General features: G+C 35.1%; 1 protein-coding gene across 1 annotated transcript; it reads left to right on the top strand.

The window, feature by feature from the left end:
- Positions 1–10,117: 10,117 nt before the first annotated feature.
- LOC145607232 (putative disease resistance protein RGA1) lies at positions 10,118–13,462 on the top strand. The gene has a single exon (XM_081662954.1). It carries the CDS (start codon positions 10,118–10,120, stop codon positions 13,460–13,462), a length of 3,345 nt encoding a protein of 1,114 aa, XP_081519080.1.
- Positions 13,463–19,455: the final 5,993 nt, after the last annotated feature.

Below are 19,455 nucleotides of genomic sequence, written 5' to 3'. Positions count from 1 at the left end.
GACACATTAGGTAAGGGATGCATCATTAGGATATTTGTCCTAACATTAACTTACTTGATGTTGTCCAATTTCATGAGCAATTAAATTAATCTTTCCTCCTGTTGCTATTGGATAAACTTCTGAGTGAGATTACAAGTGCATTTACCACAAGAACACACATGTATTGGATTAACTCCATTAATCTCGTCCCAAATACCTTTAATCAAAGTGAAAATTTCAGCCACACTCGTAGATCCTTGTGAAACATCATGCAATGACTGCTGTAAGGTAAACAACTAAGGTCCAGAACTCTGACTGTAACGATCTTCAAGGTCTTTCCAAACTTCTCTTGCAGTTGTGAAATAGATCACACTACAAGCAAGAGTAACATCCAAGGATCTCAATGTAGGAGATAATCATAGCATTGCATCTCTCCTAGGCATAATAAGCAGGATCAGTTGAAAGCGGTTTAGGCAGTGAACCATCAATGAATGGCAATTTGTTCTTCGCAGCAAGCGCAATCATCATACTCCACCTCCATTCATTATATGAATCTCCAGAAAATTTTTCAGTTTCAATCGGCAAAGCTAGATTTTCTTAAGGACGCAGAAAATAAACACTAGTAAGATCCTGTGTAAGAGATAAAGGAGTAGAACCTGCCATTGCTAAACAAACACAAGCTCAAGAGAGCAACAACAAAATTGATAATAAAAAAAAAAAAAGATCAATCAAAAAATTGATCGAACAAAAAATCTATCGAAAAATGTCGAACAAAAAATCGCCAAACAAAGAAATCCATAGTACACCAAACAGATCATCAATTAGAAAAGAAATCGAAGCGGAAACAATAAAAAATGCAGAATCGAAAGCTCTAATACCATGATAAAATCTGATAAACTCATATTTCTGATGAAAAACTGAAGAAACTACAGAGAGAATTTAGAAGAAGAAGAGAGAGTTTCATTTCAGAAAATAGAGAAGTGAATGAATTATTTTGTTACAACAACCAACAACTAATATTTATTACAAGCACAAACTTCTAGAAGAAAAGTTTGTTACAGGAGAAAAGACAATAACAAAATTCTGTTATGCTTAAAGTCGAGCTAGCATCCACGCTGATAGTCTTGAGCATTAACCACAAATCCGATCATCATCTTCAATAATCTGTTAGCCTGTGACATCAGTGAGGCCAAGTGTATTTGTTCTCTTTAATCGGCTACTTATCTTTTGTAGGATCTATGGTTCAAATATCACTTCATCTACACAGGTAACTACTGGAATCTCGTGCTCAAGTACATTTAACTGCCAAATAAAGTATGTTATTTTTGTAATTTGATCGGTAGGAGCAATAATAGTTTAGTTTAATTTATACTAGATGAAGCCCGTGCGATGCACGTTTTGTTTGAATTTTTTAAAATAATTATATGTACATATATATATATATGTACATGTACATATATATATATACATATATATACATATACATATATATATATATACATATATATACATATACATATATATATATATACATATACATATATATATATATATATATATATACATATACATATATATATATACATATATATATATATAAACATATAAACATATACATATATATATATATACATATACATATATATATATATATATTTATATATATATATATAGAGGAAGGCTCATGTAAGAACCCTACTCTATATACGAACCCAATCTTATATAAGAACCAATCTCAACCCTTTATTACTTTTGATCTAACCATCTAAAATGATTCTTTAGTAATGGCAATTCTGTAATTTTGATAAATTCGTTTTTAGAACATATAAAAGAAATTTAGAACATGGAAAAAAAGTTAGAGCATAGGTAAAATTTTAGAACATAAGCAGAAAAAATTTAGAACATAAGCAGAAAATTTTAGAACATAAGATTAATAATTTAGAAGATACAAAAATTTAGAACATAAGAAAAATAATTTAGAACATAAGTTGAAAAAATAATAAAATAATAACATAAGCTAAAAAAATAATTTTGGAACATAGGAAATAATTTAGAACATGAGCTGAAAAAATAATTTAGAACATTAGAATAGATTTAGAACATAATCTAAAAAACAATTTAGAACATTGGAAATAGTTTGGAACATAAGTAGAAAAAATTTAGAATATAGGAAAAAGTTTAGAACATAAGCTGAAAAAATAATTTTGAACATAGGGAAAAATTTAGAACATAAGCTGAAAAAATAATTTAGAACATACGCTGAAAAAATAATTTAAAACATAAGAACAAATTTAGAACATAATCTAAAAAACAATTATGAATATTGGAAAAAATTTGGAACATAAGTAGAAAATTTTTAGAGTATAGGGAAAACTTTAGAACATAAGCAGAAAAAAATTTAGAACATAGGAAAAAGTTTAGAACATAAGGTAGTGTTCTTACATAAGAAAGGGTTCTTATATAAGGAGGGGTTCTTACCGGATCCCTCCCCATATATATATATATATATATATATATATATATATATATATATATATATATATATATATATATATATATATATATATATATATAGGGAAGGGATCCAGTGAGAATAGCTTCATATGTGAGAATTCATACTTAGATGAGAACTGATTTAAAATTTAGAACATGTGAGTAAAAATTTAGAACATGTTAATAAAAATTTAGAACATGCGATTTAAGATTTAGAACATGTGACTCAAATTAAAAATTAGAACATATGAGTAATAATTTAGAACATTTGTGTGAGTAATAAGTTTTGAACATCTGATTTAAGAATTAGAACAAGTGATTAAAAATTTAAAAAAATTTCTTTATAAAATTTTAAACATACTAGTAAAATTTAGAACATTTGATTTAAGATTATGAACATGTGAATAAAAATTTAGAACATCTGATTTAAGATTATAAACATGTGAATAAAAATTTAGAACAAACTGATATAGAATATAGAAAGTGTGAGTAAAGAAGTTAGAACATACGTGTAAAAAAAACATACGCTTCAAAATCTGGAACATATGATTAAAAATCTTTGAACACACGCTTTAAAATTTAGAACATATAAGTTAAAATTTTGGAACAAGGTATTTAAAGTTTATGACATCAAAGTTAACTAATTTATGGTTTAGAACATGTGAATACTAAATTAGAACATTTGATTTAATTTAGAACACCTAAGAAAAAGTTTAAAACATCATTTTTTAAATTTAGAACATACGAGTAAAAATTTAGAATATAAAGAGTGTTCTCACATATGAAAAATTCTCACATATGTATATATATATATATGTATATATATATATATGTATATGTATATATATATATATATGTATATGTATATATATACATACATATATATATATATATATACATACATATATATATATATATACATACATATATATATATATATACATACATATATATATATATATACATATATATATATACATACATATATATATATATACATACATATATATGTATATATATATATATATGTATATATATATATATATACATACATATATATATATATATATATATATATATATATATATATATATATATATATATAGATATATATATATATACATATATATATACATATAAATATATATATATGTATATATATATATATATATATGTATATATATGATCATATATATGTATATTGTTAGATTTCGAGAAAACTCCTCAGATTGGAGTGTGTACCATTGAATAATATATATAGTGTTACAACGCTAGTCCTAATCTTGTTAGGAAATCTAGTCTGATAAGAATACAAACTATATCACAATAATATACAAATATATCCTAATTGTGTGAAAAATATTATCGTAAACTCTAATATCTATCACACCCCCGCAGTCGTAGCGGGAGGAGGACGTACGCTAAGACTGGACCTAAAATCCAGAAATAAATCTCGTTGTAGGCCTTTGGTGAAAATGTCCGCAAACTGATATCTAGAAGGAACATGCAAAACCCGAACTTGCCCCAAAGCAACCTTTTCTCGAACAAAATGTATATCCATCTCCACATGCTTGGTGCGTTGGTGCTGTACTGGGTTTCCAGAAAGGTAGATAGCACTGACATTATCACAATAGACAATAGTAGCCTGCCGAAGAGTACAATGTAACTCAAGTAATAAATTACGAAGCCAACATGCCTCAGAGACAACATTTGCGACGCCTCGATATTCTGCTTTTGCACTCGACTTAGACAAAGTATGTTGACGCTTAGATGACCAAGACACGAGGTTGTCCCCAAGGTAACAACAATAGCCAGAAGTGGATCGTCGGGTATCTGGACAACCTCCCCAGTCAGCGTCTGTATAAGTAATCAGTCGATGAGAAACAGTCGGATATAGATGTAAGCCGTGATCAATGGTACCCTGAACATAACGCAAAATGCGTTTCAATGCCTCATAGTGAGGTTCCCGTGGATCATGCATAAATAGACACACCTGTTGTACCGCATAGGCAATATCTGGCCTTGTAAAAGTGAGGTACTGAAGAGCACCCGCTAAACTGCGATATAAAGTGGGATCCCGAAATGGTGGTCCTACATCTGCACTAAGTTTGGACTTAGTGTCAACTGGAGTGGCTGCAGGCTTGCAAGAGCCCATACCTGCATGCTCTAAGATCTCCTGTGCATACTTTTCCTGTGAAAGCAGCATATAAGAGGGAGTACGGGTTATTGCAATCCTTAAGAAATAACTCAATAGACCCAAGTCAGTCATAGGAAACTCAGCTTGCAACTGAGAAATAATTCATGTACGTAACCTGTCATATGAGGTAGCTAAAATAATATCATCAACATATAGGAGCAAATATGCCATATCATCACCCTACCGGAAAATAAAAAGAGAGTTGTCACTCTTGGAAATGACAAAGCCCAATTTAACGAGAAAATTTGCAAAGCGTTGGTACCAAGCTCTTGGAGCTTGTTTCAAACCATAAAGAGCCCTGCAGAGCCGACAAACATGGTTTGGAGCCCTCCGATCAACAAAACCCGGAGGTTGATGCATATAAACAGTTTCCTGCAAATCACCATGTAAAAAGGCATTTTTGACATCTAATTGATGTATCGACCACTTTTTAGCCAAGTTTAAACTGAGAACAGTGCGAATAGTGGCCGGTTTAACTACCGGACTAAAAGTCTCATCACAATCAACACCAACTTCCTGCGACCTGCCATCACATACAAGACGAGCTTTGTGTCTTTCAAGATCACCATTAGACTTGTATTTATGCTTAAACAACCACATACAATTAACAATATTCATCCCCGCAGGCCTAGGCACCAATTCCCATGTCCCTGTATTAATTAAAACACTATACTCATCATGCATCGCCGCATTCCAATTATGGTCATTTAAAGCTTGTTTATATGATTTTGGAAGAGGTGACTTTAGGTGAGGTGGTCCCGAGTTTTGAACGGTGAGGTTGCAATACATGGGATTTGGCTTAAAAATACCCCGTTGACTACGAGTGACCCGGGGAGAGGGAGGTGGTGGACGTGTGGGCTGCAATGGAGGGATGCCACGCAAAGGTGGTGGAGTGTATGGTGGTGTGTTTGGGCTGTGAGGTTGGGCGGACAGGGGGGTCCGTGGGCTTCCCGTGGCTAGGATAAGAGTGCCACGGGTGGGCTGTGGGGAGTTGTGGCCTAGTTGGGCCGCTGGTATTCCAGCGCCTGTTGGCCCAACTAGCTGGTGAGGTAAGCCACGGCCTGCCTGGGCCGCTGGTATACCAGCGCACGCTGGCCCAACTGTTTGGTCCGTGTGGGCTTGCTGGTTTGGGCTAGTTGTGTTTGGGGTTGGATTTGTGAGCTGATTTCGTAGGTGAGGATGAGTGAGCAACGGTGATTGGTCATCAAACCCTAAGAAATCATAATCCGAGAGTTTGTATTGAGTCAAATTTTTGTAAGGAAAAGTTGACTCATCGAACACCACATGTCTAGAGATAATAATTTTATTAGTGTTAAGATCAAGACACTTATAGCCACGGTGATTGGAAGGATAACCAAGGAAGACACATGGAGTGGATTTTTGAGCTAACTTGTGAGGAGCAGTAGCGGCTAAATTTGGGAAACAAAGACAACCAAAGACTCTAAGATGATCATAAGAAGGGTTTTTGCGAAAGACAGCTTGAGCCGGGGTCAAGTAATGTAAGGACTTGGTTGGCAAAATATTTAGGAGATATGTAGCGGTCTCTAAAGCATGAACCCAAAAGATCGGAGGAAGAAAGGCATGGAATAGTAAAGTGCGTTTGATATTATTTATAGTGCGAATCATACGTTTGACTTTGCCGTTTTGGGAAGAAGTGTGAGGGCAAGAAAATCTAAACACCATTCCATTATCTAGACAAAATTTTTTAAACGGGTCATCGTCAAATTCACGACCATGGTCACTTTGAAAGCATTTAACGGGTCTTTCAAATCGAGTTTATTTGCACATATTGTCTAAAATAGATAGAAGATTGGAATGCTTGAGATTTAGAAGCTAAAGGAATTGCCCAAACATAATGAGTAAAATCATCAAGAAGAACCAAATAATATTTGTGACCATTACTACTACGAATAGGAGATGTCCACAAATCGGCATGAACAATATCAAAAGCACAAAAAGTTTTACTATTCAAATCATGAAAAGGTAGTCTAACATGTTTCCCTATTGGACAAGAATTACAAAAATCGGAGTGATGCTCCTTATTATAATTAATGAAATTATTGCTCCTAAGAAAGCTTAAAGAAGGTGCTCCTGGATGTCCAAGACGGTCATGCCAAGTGGTGGGAGCGACTGTGGTGAGAGAAGTGGCAAGGCAAGTACTCGGATCATTGTTGGTGATAGGATAGAGGTCCCCGGAACTATTGCATCTGGTGATTACCCTCCCCGTTTGTAGGTCCTTCACAAAAAAACCATTAGGGTCAAACTCAATAGAAAACATATTGTCGGAAGTAAATTTACATACAGAAATAAGGTTTTTAATGATTTGAGGGGCTAGGAGTACATCTTTTAGAGCTAAAGAATTGTTCGGGAATTTAGTATGACCATAATCAGTGATTGGAATACGATGACCATTGCCAACTAAAATATGATTTTTAGTGCTTAAATTAAACAAGGGAAGAAGATTACCGGAAGTATGAGTCATGTGAGAGGTAGCTCCCGAATCCATATACCATCCGTCATCCGGTGTAGAAAATCCCGGTGAAGAGTAAACACTACCTAGCTCGGTCGGAGTCATGGGCGGACCATGCATCGGTGATCTAATGTAAAAGGACTGCTGTTGTGGGCTTGGTGCATTGGGCCGCTGTTGAAGCTGGCCTGAAGTGGGGAATGGTGCTGGCGGTACAGCCCAATAGTATTGCTGTTGGGGCCAGGCCCAATGTTGGCCAATTGGGCCATGTTGCTGCTGTGATGAATTGGTTTGCGAAGACCCCTGCTGCTGAGTTGACTCGTCCCTGCCTTGAGCTTGGCCACCACGGCCTTGGCTTTTGGCCTTGCCACGGCCACCCTTCCCACCACCGCGGCCGCGTCCCGTCCCACCTCCACGACCACCGCCAGCGGATGTCGGCTGTTCAGCAGGGGAGGAGGTGCTGTGTTGTGCGACAAACGAAGAGGGAGGAGTGGTATTTTCGGTGTTGCGTCTAGACTCCTCGAGAAGAAGCCTTGAACGAGCAGTGTTAAAGGAGGGCAAGGGATCCGTTTGAGCGATCATAGTAGCAACAGTATCATAATCAGTCTTGTGAAGTCCGGCAACCATACGAAGGACTAACTTTTGATCGGAGATAGGTTGGTCGACGTTCGCCAATTGATCAGCAATACTCTTAAGTTGTTGGCAGAATGCAGTGACGTTTTGGAAGCCATCGAGGTGAATTGCATTCAATTGAGTTTCAAGATATACCGCCCTCGTGCTTTTGTTATCTTGAAAGATGTCCTTGATACGATCCCAAGTCTCTTGAGCAGTAGACTTTCTACCAAGAATAGTTTCAAGAAGGTCCGTTGATATGGTGCCATAGATCCATTGCTTTACGATTGCGTCAAGGCGTTTCCACAAAGTGTCAGAAATATAGGCAGGTCGTGGAGTATCGGAGTCAATGTGGTCTAGGACATCATAGGCGCAAACGTGATTCTCAAATAATTCGACCTAGTTCGAATACTGTACTTTCTCATAATCCAGAGTAAGAGGGATTGAACTTTTGATGTTAGTCACGGTGAGGGCGGGGTGGAACTCAGAGGAAGAGGGTGGAGGAGGAGGAGGAGGCGGAGGTGGCGTTTGGTCATCCTTAGCCATTAAAGAAGGTTGCTGACAGATTTAGGGGAAAGCGGAAGCAAGGTAAATTAAAAGATAATTAATTCTTTTTGTGAAAAAAAAATTAATCAGGATCGTAAAACCTAAAGCTGCGATACCATGTTAGATTTCGGGAAAACTCCTCAGATTGGAGTGTGTACCATTGAATAATATATATAGTGTTACAACGCTAGTCCTAATCTTGTTAGGAAATCTAGTCTGATAAGAATACAAACTATATCACAATAATATACAAATATATCCTAATTGTGTAACAAATATTATCGTAAACTCTAATATCTATCATATATATATGGATTTTTTGTAAAAAACTACCTTTTATAATCCATTTTTTGCGAGAAACTACCATAAAAACGAAATGTTGTAATTAACTACCTTATAAAATACAAAATGTTGTAATTGACTACCTCCCTCCGGAAAGTTAAGTTTGACTTTATTTTTCCGACGTTGACTTGGTTACGTGACCCTTAATGACATAATTTTCCCGTTTCCCATTTCGAGAATTTGGGGAAAAAAGTGGAAAAATCACGTCATTAAGGGTCACGTGACCCTCACGTGACTAAGTCAACGCCAAAAAAATAAAGTCAAACCTGACTTTCCGATGGGTGGTAGTCAATTACAACATTTTGGGTTTTATAAGGTAGTTAATTACAACATTTCGTTTTCGTGGTAGTTTCTCGCAAAAAATGGTTTATAAAAGGTAGTTTTTTACAAAAAAATCCTATATATATACATACATATACATATACATATACATATACATATATGGTTAAATGAGAATTTTCTTAAAATGAGAAGAATGAGAAGAATTTTTTTTGTGCATAATTTTTGTACTGAATGTGCATATTTTCCAGAAAATTCAAAAATTTTATTATTTTGAAAATTTGTTTTGCACATTATAGCATAAATTTTATTTCTGCTAATTATTCTTTTTTTTTTTTTTTTTTTTTTTTTTTTTTTTTTTTTTTTGAGGGCACCGCTAATTATTCATTGTTTTGCTTCATTTGTAAATTTATGGAATTTTTTTTTTTGAGGGGATTATGGATTTTTTTTTTAATTACTATACTTTGTACTTACTAATTGAATGATCTTCTCAACTATTCGGAAAAAAAAATTGATTATTTATTGAATCATTTATTTTACCGGCTGTTTAATTATTTTGTGTTTACTAATTAATTGTTTTTCAAGCCCTAAAAAAAAATTAACTGTTTTTCAATGACTTTAAATTGACTAATATTTTTTTCCCTGTTCTGAAAGTTGCGATTTTCAAAATTTCCCATGATATAAGGATCTTAGCTTGCTCAATACACACATGAAGTGTACTGTGATATTAATATATAATTGAATATTTAATGTAATTTAAAAAATTTACCGTGAAATATGGGTCTTGTCCAGTGTATGAAATATAATTACTGTAATATAATTGAATATTTGACATAGTTGGCACATAGTTGTTCTCAAAAAAAAAGAAAAGTTGGCACATAGTTAGAGATTCAAGTTTGGATACTTGTGTCGAATGAACATGGAAATTGATTCAAGGAGTAAGGAATTTTTTTTAAATCAATTGCATGTGAATGTAGCGCAGATTATTGTATGGATCCTATAAGTGATGCAGTTGACTAAGCTAGGTTTTTTTTTTTTTTTTTTTTTTTTTTTTTTTTTTTTTTTTTTTTACTAAGCTAAGGTTCAGTCGCTCGTTATTTAAAAGACGATTAATGAGCCCCCATTTCTCACTATCCAAAAAGAACACTATCTTAACTTGATCTTTTTCACTGCTTATTCTGTCTGTCTTACCAATACTACAAATGGATGTCTCAATGGCACTCACTATTGCTCAAACACTGTTCGCAGCACTGCAGTGTGCAGAAGTGCGAAGGCTATGCTCCATGCATAAGTATAAATCTGAACTTGATAAGTTGCTCAACACTGTTAAAACTATCAAGAATTCTCTCCAGGATGCCAACTCCAAGTATCAAGAGCTCACTAGTGAAGGGAAATACTGGGTCGAGAACCTAAAGGATGCTGTCTACAATGCAGATGATCTGTTGGATGAATTCAACACCATCGCTAACCAACCTGATGCTACAATCTCCCAGAAGGTAATTTGTTTCTTCTCCTCTAAGAACCAACTAAAATTTGCTTTTGATACATCTCGAGAGATTAAGAAGCTTAGGGAAAAGTTGGATAGCTTAGCAAAAGACCATGATCAATTTGGGTTTGATGACCTGTATAAGCCTGTCAAGAATAGAGAGGAAACCTTTTCTTATGTGCATGAAAAGACTATTATTGGGAGAGACGCTGACAAGAGGGCCATTATGGATTTATTGTTTAAAGATGATTTGGAGACAAACATATCTTTTGTGACTATTGTGGGGATTGGGGGCTTAGGAAAAACTGCTCTTACCCAACTTGTGTATAATGATCTTCGGATCAAAGAGACCTTTAAAAAGAATATGTATTGGGTGTGTGTGTCTGAAAATTTTGGAGTGAAAGATATTCTAGGTAAGATGCTTATTAGTAGTGAGGTGGAAACAAAACTTGAAGATTTATATATGAAAGTTCGAAAACTGATAGAAGGCAAACAGTACTTGCTTGTTTTGGATGATGTATGGTCTGAGAACTGTGGAAAATGGGATGAGTTGAAAGATTTTTTGATTTTAGGTGGAAGGGGAAGTAAGATCTTGGTAACTAGCCGCTCCAAAAAGGTGGCAACAGCTATTGGAAACTATCCAATACATGAGTTACAAGGTCTCTCAAATAAGGATTCTTGGGAATTGTTCAAGAAAATATCACTTGGACAATGGCCAGACAAAGTCCACAGTGACCTAGCTGAGATTGGCCAAGATATTGTGAAAAAATGTGCAAATGTGCCTCTTTCCATAAAGGTAGTAGCTAGTTTGTTGCGAGGACAAAACATTAACACTTGGCGGTCATTTAGATGTTTAGATTTAGCTAAAATGGATGAGGATGAGGATGATCTCATGCCAACATTGATGTTTAGCTATTTTCATCTTGATACCAAGGTTAAATGTTGTTTTAGCTTTTGCTCAATCTTCCCTGAGGATTTTGTCATAGGAAAAAAGATGTTGATTAGTTTGTGGTCAGCTCAAGGGTATCTTGATCGAAGTGAGATGGGTGAGAGCATGGAAGTTGTAGGTGAAAAATATATTTCTATTTTAGTAAATCGATGTTTTTTCCAAGACATTGTAGAAGATAGCTCTGGGGAGATTCAATCATTCAAAATGCACGATCTCATTCATGACCTTGCTCGAAAAGTAGTAGGAAAGGAATCCTTGTTGCTGACATCTAGTACACAAGATTTTAAAGGGAAAATTCGTCATCTATCTATTAATAATATTAAATATCTTAGTAATTGGATTAGTTCTAGTTATTCTTCAAGTGAAACATTGCGTACATGTTTTAACTCAGATAACTATGGTGAAGACTTGCCTGGGGAAATCAATGTGGATGCAATTATTTCAAATGGTAGACGTTTAAGGGTGTTGGACTTGCACTATTGTAGGATCACTAGAACCTTACCAGATTCATTAGGTAAATTATTACACTTGAGGTATCTTGATCTCTCAAGGAATGAGAATTTGGAGATGCTCCCTAAATCAATCACCAAACTTTACAATTTACAGACATTAAGATTAGTTGGTTGTGAGAATCTAAAGGCGTTGCCGGATGACACTAGGAAACTAGTGAATCTTAAGATATTAGATATATATGGATGTTGGAGCTTGACTCATATGCCAGCAGGGATGGGTAATTTAACAAGTCTTCACACACTAACGATGTTTGTAGTGTGTGGGGATGACGAACTCAAGAAAAAAGATAAGAAAGGCAAGCTCGTAGACTTAAATGCACATGTTAAAAACCTCAGATGTGATCTTAGAGTTACCCAGTATGCGAGATCCGACCAAATACCAAATGCTGTAATAGAAGCCAATAGAAGAAAGGTTGCACATTTAAAGTCCTTAAAGTTCACATGGAAGCTAATGTCTACTTATGAAGAAGGTCATCAGTCATTGCTGGATACCGTGATCCCTAACAACCTCGATTTTACGGAGATCAAGTTGGAGGAATATGAAGGCACTAAGTTGCCTAGTTGGTGTTCCATGATTGAAATTTATCTTCCGGGGCTTGTGGTTGTCAATCTTTATATGTGTGAAGAGTTGCTATATCTCCCATCGTCATTGAGTCAACTTTGTCATCTTAAATATCTTACACTTCACCATTTAGACAATGTAGAGTACATAGAGAGCGTTGCACCATCTCCAACAGCAAAATTCTTCCCATCTCTTGAGAAGATATATATGGTTGATATGCCAGAGTTAATGGGATGGTGGAGAGATATAAGGTGGGCAGAGAAGAAAGAAGGTGGTGGGTGTTTGGTTGACGGCAATGAAAAGGCTGTTTTCCTTCCGTCATTTCCACATCTCCGTGATTTGTATATTAGCGACTGCGACAGCTTAGCATACTTTCCTCTATGTCCACTTTTAGAAGAACTTGGTGTTCACAACATTAGTAAAGCACTGGCAACTTACATGAAAGAAGACGTATTTCAAAGTTCATGCTCTTTGTTGAAGAAGTTGTCCATAGATACATCATGCGTTTTACAAGGCGTCAATTGCATGAGTTTGAATGGCATACAGAATTTGGAAGAACTTAGAGAGGATTTTCAAAGGTCCGCCCCTTCTATTCGAAAACTCAGAATTTGGAATTGCTCGGGATTGGAAAAACTGGGAATGGAACTTCTTACAGGCCTAGAAACCCTGAAATTAGAAAAATGTAATGAAGATTTAGAAAGGGTGCCATGGAAATCATTTCAATCTCTTTCATCCTTGACGATATCTGATAATACAAAAATGGTAAATTTGCCAACCGGGTTTCAGTACTTGACCTCCCTTCGCTCGCTCAAACTTGAGTGCTGCAAGAATTTGAAAGAGCTTGGGGAATGCGTCGGCTCCCTTACATCTCTTTATAATCTAGATCTTCACTACTGCTACAAACTGAAATCATTGCCAGAAGAATTGCGCTACAGCCCTCCCCACACTGAATTACGTGGTAACTACAATGAGCTCAGTAGATATGACGGGAAAGATTGGCCTGCTGTATATGTAAAACTAACATCTGTTTTTGATTAGGATGTCACAAATTTTAATGTTGAGTTTATTTTTTCAATTAAATGTGAGCCCAAATTATGAGGGACGATGTATGATTTTATTTTATATAGGATAGTTTTTAGCAGGGTTGCATGGTTTTGCTTATTCCTTACGAATAAGTTTTACATGTGACAAAAAACAGTGTGTTTTCATTACAACTATGAACTAGTTATTAAATAAAACTTCCCGTGTTATCAAATTATTGAATTTAATGGTGAAATTATTGTAGCTACATCGTCTAATCATAACAAACATGCGGTATCCTAAGTGTATGTATTAGGAAAATTGTTTTAATTAAGGAAAATTTGTTGGGAAAACCTTTTAAAGCAATATTTTTGTTCAGAAAAACCCTTTTTAAAGTTTGTTGGCACAAAAAACCTTATTGTAAATTTTTTTTTGTTGAACACAACCAAGGGCAACATTCCAGCGTTAACTACACTATTTCCAGCATTGACTCTAATAGCAATTTTAAACAAGTTATAAAACCCTACGCTTGCAGTTGCACGTACAAGTTTCTAGTAGTAACTTGTAAGTAATAAATAAAAGGGTATTGTTTCCACAGGAAACGTTGAATAATGAAATAATCTATAGTCTACTATTTTTACAGAGAAATAGATTGAGCGGTTTTAACTAAACGAACTGATAGCAGAAATTAAATAAGACAAATATACTAGCAAGAATAGTAAAATCACCGAGAACAACCAAGGAGAAAAGCTTCTAGGACAATCGAATCCACTACTATTATTATGACTAATAACAAAGACAGAATGAGAAATAAACAAGTTAAAAAACCCTAAGCTACAAGCCGAAATACTAATAAACAAGTGATAAATTGTGATCGGATAAGTAACATAAACAATCTATTTAAGCATGGAATATTCAATAGTTCAACCACAAATCAATAAGCACCATTGCATAGCATCACACTACTAGTAGAAAATTGCAATTCCTCACTGGTTCAAAACCCCCTATGCCAGCGGATTTGAACCGCTGATGGGAAAATTCAACTGCTGATTTTTTTTCTTTTTCTGTTTGCCTTTTTCACTTGAAATATATCAAACAGTTAAATTTAACCAACGCAACATCATAATCAAAAGAGCTTGAAAATGAAATATAATCAGAATTATACTTATTATTAAATTGTTATTGTACAATACGAAGAAAAAAATACAACATCAAAAAAAAAAAATAAAAAATAAAAAATAAAAAAAAAATTACAACATCTAAATTAATTTTTCAAAATCAACATTTTTATTCTTCTATGTGGAGCCAGAAACTAATACATGCATCAATTAAAACACCAACTTAAAATTAATAAAACTCACATTATAAGCTGCGAGTTTTTTTTTTTTTTTTTTTTAAAAAAAAAAAAAATAGAATACTGATGCATGTACCAAAAAATTTCAAGAACTCAGAAAACACATGAACTCAAAATAATTTTAAGAACGAAACCCAGAAATCACCTAAACAACCAAGATAATTGACTATAATCAATAAAATCTAGAAAAATCAGGTAAATCGATTAAAATCGAATTGAAGCCAGAAAAATAAAAAAAAAACCAAATATTAAATGTTCTATGTTTAATTTAGTTCTACATTAATTACCTAGAAATTAAAAAAAAAAAAAAAAAAAAAAAAAAAAAAAAAAAAACTCACATTAAAACCCAGAACATTTAACAAATAGAGCAGGATGGCAAGACCCCTTTTCTTAAATCTATATGGAGTAATAAATCAATAACACACCAATTAAGATTAACGAACTCAAAATAATAATAAAAATTAAATAAATAAACCCATAAATCCTCGAAAAAACCCCAGAAAATCGGCCAAAAAACCTAGGGCTAAAAATCCATAAAATTCATGCAAACTTCGAAATCAATTATACCTAGATAAATTAGTTAAACCCAAAAATTTCAAAAATCAATTAAACGCAGAAAATTCCAAAATCAATTAACCCCAAAAAATTCCAAAATCTATTAAACCCATCAATTTCAAACAATATTACAACAAAAAAATCAAGGCATTTAACATATGTAATTAAACCTGAAAACCCTAACCTCTTAATATCAAACCCAATAATCCTAACCTCGAATCATCTAAACTTGAAACGAGCTATTTTTTGTAGAATCTTGAATAACCTTGAACCCAAAATACCTTGAACCAAGAAATGAATGAAAGAGAAAGAGAAAAGGATGAGAGAATGAGCGAAAGAGGAGATGAAAGAACAAAAGAGAAAGAGAAAGGGAAAGAGAAGATCATAGAAAGAGATCGGAGATCAGAGAAAGAGAAAGGGAAAGAGAACCCAGGTGCCACTTTTCGTCAAAAAAAATTTCCATGAAATCAGGTTTTTTTTTTTTTTTTTTTTTTTTTTTTTTTTTTTTTTTTTTTTGCGAATTTCTTCCCAAATCCTCAAACTCGCTCTATCCTTTTAATCCCAGCATCCAATTGTTCCATATATGTGTTTATTTAAGGTTTTTTGACTTTTGCTACATATCAAACACCTCAATTTCAATTTTGCTACCTAAAAAAACTTTTATAATTTTATAAAAATTTCACATTTACTACCAGGAAAAGCACCATGTTTCACATTTGCTATCCCTATAAAATTTTATTTTATTTTACTACCACCGAAACACACTAACTTTCATAATCACTAGCACTTAACGGAATCCGTTAAGATTTCGGTTAAGTTTATTAAAAAAAAAATTTTTAAAAAATTAAAATAATAAATATATAAATATAAAATGAAAAAACCACCCAAAAAACCCTAGCCCTCCCCGTCATCCACCCTTCCCCCTCCCCCTGCCGGCGGCCAGCGCCCAAACCTGCGGCCGGCGCCGGCGATTCGGGTCGGAACGGGACCCCTCCCCTTCCCCACCCAAAACCGACAATCCTAACCCTAATCCCCCTGCCCAAAACCACCCTAATCGCCCTTCCCCACCGTCGCTTAGGGTGGTTTTTGTTGGCAGGGAAATCCTTCGTCGCGGCCTGAAAAGGGAGCGGGGGACGAGGAGCGGCCGGAACGGGTTTCGAGGGGAGTGGGGCTAGGATCGACGGGGGTTTCGAGGGGAGAAGGGCTGGGATCGACGGTGGTTTCGAGGGGTGAGAGGAGCTGGGATCGACGGGGGTTTTTTAGGGGAGAGGGGCTGAGATTGAGGTGGGTTTCGAGGGGAGAGAGGGGCTGATCGGGTTTTCGAGGGGCTGGGAATGCGACGCCGGCGCCGACAATCAGGGTGGTCGGAGTCGCGGGCAGCAGGTTATTGGGCTCAGGCGACTATGGCAGTGGCTTGTGAAGGAGTTATGTCTTCGATAAGTGCAATTACTAGATATATCAAGGATCACTGTTATGGAGATAATAAGTTCATTCTATAAGGTCGTCAATATCTGGTGCTAGATATGATAATTGATCTTTGGGTTAGTTAAATAGCCTAAAGCCTTATAGAATGCATCCTATGAGGTCACACAACAAGGGTATTGGGTTAAACAAGTAAGAGGCCCATTAATGAGCCTCATGAGATTATGACATACCATGTAGAGTGTTGGGCTAGAGTAGTGTGTTTTGGATAAGGGTTTTGGGCTTTTGACATGGGCTCTTATTTAGAGATGAAATCTATAAATAAGATCTATGCCTAGGGTTTGCAACTAGTCGTCATAATTCACACATTGTGAATTTTGACATCAAGGCAACCAATCCCAAAACCCTAAACACTCTCCTCACTCACGGCCCTCTTCTCTCCCCTTCACGTCTGTACGTGTGGCGCCCCTCATGGTGGCTCGTGGTGTTCGTCGTGGTGGTTTGTGGTTAGCCTGTGTCTCTCTTCTCCGTTGAAGGTTGATTGAAACGTTCAATCACGACTAACTAGCATTAGTGGAGGTTTAACTTGTGCCCGTGGACCAAGTAGATGAATCACGCTTGGGGTTCTTTATCTCCCTTTGTTCTTGCTCGATCGCACGTGGAATCACGCTTCAAAGGTACAATTATTTGTTCTTTATGTGTTATGCATTAGATCCTTGGATTAGATACTGTATGAATATGATTCATGTTTATTTCCGCTGCGTAGTACCTATAAACTCCTCAGTGGTATCAGTTAGCCTATTGCATTTACGCATATTGCCAATAATTCTTTGATAATCTGCAATTTTAATTCAATTAAGAGGGATAAATTAATTTAATTATGGTTCGATTATTATATTTAATATGATTAAACTTTTGGAATCGATTAAATGCGATTTAAATTAATTATGCTCAAATAGCCATGAAAGGACCGAATTTTTGCCCTATTATGCTCGAAAATTTCGAAAACCCTAACCCTAGATTCGAATTTTTCGAAACCCTAAACCCTAAAAATTTTGATTTTGTGTTTTGGTTTTGAATAATTTCGATTGTTTCATGCTTCATGATTTTAATCTAGTTGATTTCATGTATAAATTATGAATTTTCATGATCAAATTATTTAATTTAAGAGTTAAATTGAATTGGGGATTGAAATTCATGAAGAACCCTAATTTTGAAATTGAATATGATTTAATTTTGAAATTAAAAGGACCACATTAAATTAATTTAATTTTAACAAAAATGTTTTGTTTTAATTAAAATAAAAAAAAAGGGGGTTTTAGCAGCGGCAACCGCGGCTGGGTGGCGCAGCCACGGCGGCTGCCGCTGCAGGTGGTCCGGAGGGTGGGGTGGGGTGGGGCAGCAGGTCGGGTCAGTAATGGCAGCAACAGCAGCACCGTGCAAGGGTTGCGCGGCACCCCTGCTTTGGCAGCGTACACCGCAAGGTGTACGGCCACCGTGGCCGGCTTAGGCTGCCCACACCACAGTGGCTGGTGCACGGTTTTTCAAAAAAAAAAAAAATTCAGTTTTTGAAAATTTATTTCAACATAATTATGAATTATTTTGGGATAAAATCAGTTTTATTTTGGATAAGTTAAAATATTTTGAAAATATGATCTTTTATTTTAAACGATAAAATTGGTTTTATTTGGATAAAATCTTTTATTGGATAAAATCTTTTATTTTAGGATAAAATCAAATATTCAAAAGTTGTTATATTTGATATTATCCATATTTAAGTTGTTAAACTGGTAATTATCCATAATTAAAGTGGTTAATTTTGGATAAGAATGATTAGGATATTCTGAGCATATTTCAAAAGGATAATAATTGATGTAAATAATGTGATTATCCCATAATTATTTTTGCATATAATTGATTTAAAATATTGTGATTGGCTAGTAATTAGGATAGAATTTCCTAACTTTGTTAGGATAATCTTTGAGGATAAATATGATTTATCTTTTAAGATTAAAATAAGATTTGATTCTATCACTAGGCGAAAAATCACTTAGCCACCGGTTCAAAACCCCCCTAAGCCACCGGTTTTCAACCGGTGGTCATTTGGGGGGTGGCAATAACCCCAAGAAAGGCCACCGGTTCAAAACCGGTGGCAAAAATGATTATTGCCACCGGTTAACCGGTGGTAATATTTATTATGGCCACCGGTTAACCGGTGGCAAAAACCCATTCCCGCTTTTTTTAAACGGGTTTTTGGCACCGGTTCTATTCAAAACCGGTGGCAAAAATGGCCCAAATAAATAAATTTTTTTTTTTTTGCATTTTTTCCACATAAATTGATATATAAACACTAACATATATATACTTACATATTTTCATTAAAAAAGGCTGTAACATTACAATTTTGGTCCAAAAAAACTTAAAAAAAAAAAAAACAGTAGCATAGCAGAACAACAGCAGCCTTGTGAGGCAGAGGCAGAAGCTGCAGCAGCAGCAGCCGCTGCTTTATCTCGTCTTCCAGTGACATCTCAGTAAGCTGATCGATCTTCTGGGCCCACAAGATCAAGTTCCAGCCGGGCAGCTGGATGCCCCTGCAGATCCAAATAACCCCAAAAGCTTCACTACTCCAGCATAAAACATGTTTATGCTACACAAAACACACTACAGCCATCAAACACAA

Source organism: Chenopodium album, chromosome 23 (assembly GCF_948465745.1).
Source record: "Chenopodium album chromosome 23, dcCheAlbu1.1, whole genome shotgun sequence".
In the NCBI taxonomy this organism is placed as follows: Eukaryota; Viridiplantae; Streptophyta; class Magnoliopsida; order Caryophyllales; family Amaranthaceae; genus Chenopodium; species Chenopodium album.
This window is presented reverse-complemented; position numbering and strand designations above follow the sequence as displayed.